Source organism: Penaeus chinensis, chromosome 18 (genome assembly GCF_019202785.1).
Source record: "Penaeus chinensis breed Huanghai No. 1 chromosome 18, ASM1920278v2, whole genome shotgun sequence".
Classification (NCBI taxonomy): domain Eukaryota; kingdom Metazoa; phylum Arthropoda; class Malacostraca; order Decapoda; family Penaeidae; genus Penaeus; species Penaeus chinensis.
Window position 1 is genome coordinate 34,029,443 of NC_061836.1, and position 7,500 is coordinate 34,036,942.

Consider the following 7,500-nt stretch of genomic DNA (forward strand, 5'->3'; position numbering starts at 1 on the left):
AGCAGGAGACTTCACACAATGTACAAAGTGTAGGAGGGAGAAAGTCTAAATATTTCCACAGGCAAAAGCATTCTCAGCGTGTATCATTAACTGTTCCCTCATAATTAAACGTATCAATTCATCTTCAAAAATGGCAGTGAATGCATTATATAGCTACTCTAATTTAAGATCCAGTATATCACTTAGAACTCCTCGAAAATCACTTCTCAGAGGACCTGTTTCCACAACAAAATCTTAGGAGCTCTACTGTACAACCTGGTATGAAAAATCTATGAAAATCCAAGTAAAAGTAAAATGACAGACTTTTCAGTAGCATTGGCAGTCAAGAAAATCTTTAATTCATTCTCAAAACTTCAAGAACCAATGGTTATATGTTTTCATTTTAGTATCCATTAATTCTTCTATGCTGGCTTTGAAAAGTCCCTAAACACCTTCCCTAACAAGCAATCCATTCCAGTATCCATGTGATGCTGACAGAGTATCATACTCCACTATATAAATCAAGCATGATTCTTTCAGGAAAACCTTCATATCAAGAAGGCAGTGTTCGTTTATTTATTTACACTTACTAATATATGGTTGGGGTAGATATATATCTGACCAAACTATTTTGCCTTACTTAGGGAACTTCAGAAGAGATAGCTTTTTTTATAAAGAAATAACTGTAAAGATTGTAAAACCATAAAAAATAAATAGAGAAACTGATTTTGAAGTTGTGACTCAACATATTCTAACTGACAGAATGCACAATTAATCAGTTTACATGGAACTATGGACTCAAAGGAAAGAAGTGCACCAAAATGAGGGTGTAAGGAAAATATATTATATCTTACAAACACAAAAGAATATAAATGTATTGGAAACATTCACACATGAACACAAAATATATATATATAAAATATAAGAATCTAAATGCTAACTGTGATACACATCGAAAAATGTAAACGTAAATAAATAAAAATGCATATACATTATGTTCATTAGCAGAAAAAATATATATTGTGACCAAATTATAAGTGACTCGAATTCTGTGTTAACATGGCACATCAAACCCGGAATGTGACCCAGTAGGTGACACTAAATTTGAGCAAAATACACAGTCCAAGACATCCTGAGTCTCACAGTAAAAACGTACTGAAATCATACAAGAATAATCGAAACAGAATTCATCCAGCCCAAACTATGGATTTTCCTGCAATAGATGAACCTTATTGTCTTTGCTGGACATACTACTGTGTATATGTATACATTTATACAAAATCATAATCACTGAAAAAAACAAACACAATAACATGCGTTTGGGTTGTGATATAAAACATTTACTGACTGTCATTTCACAACTGTTAAACAATGGCAATCATTTAAGTTTTGTCTTGATTGTATAAAAAACATCCAAAAAAGCAAAGGTCATTATTTTGATTAGTTATTTGTAACTGAGCAATGACCATGAAGTCAATCCTAATGGAATGATCCAAGTCATGATGGCACATTCATTAATGCCGCTATTGAGAATAATCTTTGGTTATGTCAGAGGATATCCCACTGGCTGGCAGCAGTTAGCTACCAAAATTAATTTGGATTCTAAATTAGGAAATAAAAATCATATCATTTGCTGCAGCTACAGACTAGATAAACTGTTATATTAAAACCTACTAAATATAAAACCTAAACCACATCAAACTTTCACATCTACACAAATTTTATCTTTAAAACTAGTCTCTCTTAAAAACATTATAATTTACAAGAGGTAAATACACTTTGTGCACCTTATACACACATGCTCTAATAAAGCACTAATGGGACTAAAGTGGACTCTCAAGAATGGAACCACATATTCCTGAAGATGGCTAGTATTCCTTTTCCAGCTGCCATGGACTAAAATAACCTTGCTCTCGCTACTTAAAGTACTGCAATGTGATACGTGTGTGTAGATACCACATTCCAAATTATGAACCTACTGAAAGAACAATTCTATACTGTACACTTATTACCAATGACACATACTCTCAGCAATAACAAGCATCCGATTTTCGACATTAATCCATCTCTCTCAGCTGCTCTTCTGACATTCCCCAGATATAATAAATATATAAAAATTAAATCATACTTGGAAATTGAATTCATACTGTGTCAACCATGTGCACTATAACCGGTACAACAATAATGTTAGGTCCCATATGTTTACGAGATGGTAACAACGTATGTGAGTAGTCAGATGGTTCATCCTCCACACCCACACTTCCACCCCTGTCCTGTGGAGTTGGAGATGATGGAGGTGACCATCCAGATGACGAGGGTGGATCGTCCAACATTTGGGTTGCCGAAAGAGAAGGCAATCCAGCAATACCCCCTAAATCTATATAGTTCAGATTTTCAGAGTCATCATGTGGAGTCATTGTTGAATAACCATGATCACTGGAGTCTGCTTGGCCCGGAGGTCTCCGATACCCTGGATTCATACGGTATGGGCTTATTGTAGCTGCTGCTCCTAAGCTAACCCCAGTTACATCTCCTGTAAAATAAAAATCAGAAGCATATATTGAAAATTCATCCAAGGAATCCCTTGACACACAAAAATGTGCAATCTATGTTGCTTGTGTTTATTTGAGGAAGAAATTGATATATGGTTTGTGTTTAAACATGTGTAAATTGACTGAACTGAAAAATTATGTAAATCATGTGTTCACATCTGCAAGACTGGAACTTGGACCTCAAAATGACTTACCCACTAAATCTTCCTCCACATTATCAATTTCATGATTATGTTCTGGCTGATATATGGGATGGGGACGAGACTGGAAGTTAGCTGGAGTGTAGAGGGACCTCCCTGTTCCACCAACATGTTGCCTATAGCAGTACACTGCTAATGCTACCACTAAGAACACAGCCATGATCCCACCAGCAACTGCCAAGATAACAATTTCATTAATCACTCCACAAGCTTTCCCTCAAAAAGATAAAAAGATAAAAAGTGCTTCAAAAACTATTATTGTCATGGAAGATTTGCTTAAATTCAAATCATTTTTCTGAAAATCCCCCAAGTTTTTTTTTGTTTGTTTTTTTGCGGTCAGTGAATACATTTTATGAGAAAAAAACTGAATCTCATTTACATTTAACTAGATAACTAAACATTAACAAATTTCTTGGTGAATTAAATATACACAAAACATGCACATATAAGTAATCTTTAAAACCACCATCAGCATGCACTTTCTTAACAAGCTCTTTTTGTTATCACATACAGTAATCTCTCCTTTATATGGAATAGTTATATAAATGAGTGCAGTCATTAGAGAAACTGATCATGACACCTGCTATTCCTTTCTGCAATGCAAGCCAAATAAATTTACTAAAACCTATATGCTTTGGGTATCCAGAAAAACTTTATGACTATTAGTGCAGTAATGATCAAGAACAACATAATAAATATAGCAAACTTTTGGCCCATAAGAAATTCATAAAAATATATTTCAAGAAAATATCTATTTACATCTATTTTTGCTTAACAAAGAAATTCAGTTATGGGAAAATCAATTAATATAGAGTTTACTGTAAATACTTTCTTGAGATATAATTTAACTATTTTCTGCAACCTTCAATCAATAACAGACAATGAATGGAGTTCCTGTGACAAATGTTGAAAAATTAAAATTAATTTAAGCTCAATGCACGAGGTGTAACTGTTACCTTTTGGTTAAATCTTTATCAGGAGTACATGTAATTCTGATGAAGATTTAGCTGTAATATATCAGTTACATCTCTAATTTTGTGAATTATTCATTCTCCATGATACCTTTCTTTACATCTACAACAAAAGGTGGGTAAGAGACAAACATACATTCCATGCACCCTGAAATGATTTCTCTTAATCAAAATATGAGGATACTGACCTGGCCCTATAGGGCTTCCAGAACCCCCATGTGTATTGTCTGAGTGAGGAAGGGTTGCCAGTCCATGAGGGTAAGGTGAGGGCCCACCTAGCACCCCCCCATAACACTGGTGTTCTTCCATGCAGTGCGGATGATTTAACGGTGATTGCCCATCCCCATTTCTGGAACACCAGACACACCCAACAACACCTAAACATGACTTGTATTCCAGGTGTGTGGCACAGGACACAGGGACACAGGGGTCTAAGTGAGCTAATAAACCAATGGAGTACTGGAGAGGTACAGCTGCCTCGGGAGTGCGGCTGCAAGTGGGAGCTAAATGTGGGGGCCTGGTTGCCAATTCTAAGACCCGAGGCAGATGCAAGACTCGAGGTGCTGAGGGGCTGCTCACAGGTCTTGGCTCAACATATGATTGCCAGAGGTAATCAACTGACTCTGTTAAGTTGGTGTAGGAAGCCAAAGCAGAAGGCATCTGGGTGGAAGATACTGGAGGATCGGCTGAAGGGACGGTACAAGGAAGAGAAGAGAGTGGACATTCACAAGGGCATTCACAAGCTCCAGCCTCGACTAGCTGGCAATTTAAACACAGCCGATCGTCCTGAAAAGAAACACATAAGAGTTTATTCCAGACTAAAGAATTACAAAAAATAATCTAAAAATTTATTTCAAATTAAGGTATAAAAAAAGGCAAAAACTTGTTAATATACCGTTTTCCTTTATAATACAATAAACTTATTTCTTTTATTCTAGGAAATATAGAGACTTGAAAATATGCAAGCCTGATAAATTTGGAATTTCACAAATATTTGTAAGAATTCAAACACTTTACCATGCTACATGGGCAGAAAGCTACAGCTGGTGTACAGGTCTGGTTAATGATTCCAAAGATGAGGTTTGTGGCAGGCACTGCGGTGAGAGCATAACGTAGGCACGAGTTGTCCACCTGGTGTTTATAAAACAGTTATTCTATTAGTCAAAAACAAGGAAGAAATCGTTTTCTATATTTTTTGTGAAATGTCTCTGCACATAGATGGCTCTGCTAGTGCTTAGCCACAAAGGAGTCAATTAGTAGACCTTGTGACCTTACCTGATTTGAATTGGCAGGAAAAATGTATTTTTTACTAGTGCTAAGAATATTGATGGTGTTATTTTTATTATAAACATTATAATTACTATAATGTTATAATTATAATTATTAGTAACAGCAAAATAAGATAAAATATTTTCATAAATGGTAAATGGGGGAGACAGACAGTACTCATAATTGGCTCATTGGTGACTTAGTACAAGTGTAGCCATCTGTGTGTAAAGACAATAAAACAAGTAACTCACAGTGGGCATGGCACATCCGTACACATCATGCCCGTCGACATTGGGTTAAATTCTACCCTTCGGAAGGCAGAAAATTACTGCAATACTCATGCATTTTCCTCAATGCTTCAAGCATCTTTCTTTATTAATTATTTCTCTAAATACCCTCCTGTCTGTGATCTTTTCCTTCCTTTTTCCTTTCCTCTTTCTGCAAATCATTTTGTTCAAGTACAATATCAATATTCTTTCCTCAGTAATGGCAATTTTTATTGCAATAGAGCCATTCATAATAGGAGAACCTTTTACTTCATAATCCATCTGAACACATTTACATATTACTGCTGAGAAACCCTATATTAAAATCATGTTCCCACTTCTCTTATCCTGTCAAGTATGAATCATCTATGCATAACAATAGAGGTACAAATATTTAACAATTTCTTAAAAAGATGAATATTTGCCACCTCAGCCTCTCAAGCACTGCTCCTACCTGTCCTTTTCCTCCCGCAGGCGAGGCAACAATCTGGTCAGGAGGGAGGCGGAGGGAGTAATGGCGCTCACTGACACCATGCCACCAGCGGCCACAGGAAGCCTTGGTCAGTATTTCCCCTGCAAGAAGCTCCATGGAGACAACCGGTTCCTGTTCAGAATTGAAGATGGGGAAAATAAAATACATATATCTGCAATCATTAGTTGGAGTGACTGGAAAAAAAAAAAAAAATTCTACAAATATATCTATTCTTTCTTTTAGGAAAAATGGTTTTGGTTTGTCTTGTAAAGAGTAAATACTCATGGATATTAAATTCACAAAAATCCATCCTCCTTCCTCTATACTATCTCCTATAGGTTTGAAAAACAAGAATTTCTGGGTAAACAAAACAATTATTCTCAAGGATAACATCCATTAGTCCCACCTAATGAAAAATTACTGCGCAACACAAATAATGTGCCTGCAAACAAACTAAATACAATAGAGTAAAATGGATATCTTTCTGATATTTTTTTATTTCTTACACACAAGCCTAAACACTATCCCTTTCAAAGAAAACTTTCAAATTATATTTCTAACATTTTCAATTATCTATTATATTTCATATGGAAGTCTGTAACCAAATAGTAGGAAGAACAATAGAAAAAAACATTTTTTATTGAAGGAAAGAAATAATAATAACTCAATGATAAGGGACGTCACATCTACACATGCTTGATTTTAAATGTATTCTAGTCGTTATTATCAAGTAACTAATTTATTTATTTACTTACACATTTACTTATTCCTTTATATAATTTATTCATTTACTTCATTTCTTTCATTTGTTTAGCAATTATTATTATGTATCAGTTTACTTGAAGAAATACTACTTTTAGGAAGTGCTTTGTTGCCCCCAGAATGACCGTATATTTTCTATTACATGGAATGTATGCACTTTATCAGAAGCTCATAGTTTAAATACCTCAATTCTTCAGTCTTGTCTTAATGATGCAGTTATAAACAGATGATGAATAGGCTAGTAAAATATTCTATATTAATTTTTGTATGAACACAATGTAATTCACTGATCCCCAAATTTCACCAAATCTTTTAATATCTTAATACCACTAACCATAAGAAACCACTAAATGAAACACTATCACAATAGAAACAGAATAAAAACATCATGTCTCAAACCCACCAAGATCTCCTCATCAAAATGCAGACAAAATAAAATTAGACAAGAATTTATAATAGACAGAAAGACCGTAGGAACAAGAACTGAATCAGGTCCCAATGGGGGGGGGGGGGGGGGAGGTCAAGCAGTCCTGGGAAAGTTTATTTGTACTAATAATGATACAAGGTTTTCAATACACCAATGGCCAGCACTTACAGTAAAATTAGATACTGTATTTTCTTTATCAAAAGTGATTCTAATATGGGTTTTTTTCATGTAAATCAGAAGATTTATGAATTAATTAAAAGTTATTTCAATGAAAGTATCCTTACCCTCACAGATGGATGAAATGAAGACTCTTTTGTTGTGGCTCTCCAGTAATAAAACCTAACCATTCTTTTAATTATAATAAGTATGCCAGCATGAATTATCATTTCACTTAAAGAAAATTCATTGGAAATATGAAATTTTATCTAATTTCATAATTCATTCATTTTAGATACTACCTCAGACCATCCCTTATATTTTTCAGACCCAAATAAAGGCAAACCTTAATTATCTCAGATATAGAATTAAAATTTCCTTCCCATAAAAACTACCTAGGAACTACCAATATGACCACAACCCAAGGTAACTATTCAAAGTGGGAG

At 34.7% G+C, this 7,500-nt stretch overlaps 1 protein-coding gene across 2 annotated transcripts in view; it reads right to left on the minus strand.

The window, feature by feature from the left end:
- Positions 1 to 7,500, minus strand: part of LOC125034693 (VWFA and cache domain-containing protein 1-like) — a 30,912-nt gene that overhangs the window by 265 nt on the left and 23,147 nt on the right. For both annotated transcript variants that reach the window (XM_047626603.1, XM_047626602.1), the window contains exons 19-23: positions 5,692 to 5,841; positions 4,720 to 4,833; positions 3,891 to 4,488; positions 2,726 to 2,905; positions 1 to 2,512 (exon numbers count right to left, since the gene is read on the minus strand). The exon at positions 1 to 2,512 is cut by the window's left edge and continues 265 nt beyond it. In XM_047626603.1, coding sequence (XP_047482559.1) covers positions 2,121 to 2,512; positions 2,726 to 2,905; positions 3,891 to 4,488; positions 4,720 to 4,833; positions 5,692 to 5,841 — 1,434 coding nt within the window. In that variant the 3' untranslated portion in view covers positions 1 to 2,120. The remainder of the gene's footprint in view (positions 2,513 to 2,725; positions 2,906 to 3,890; positions 4,489 to 4,719; positions 4,834 to 5,691; positions 5,842 to 7,500) is intronic.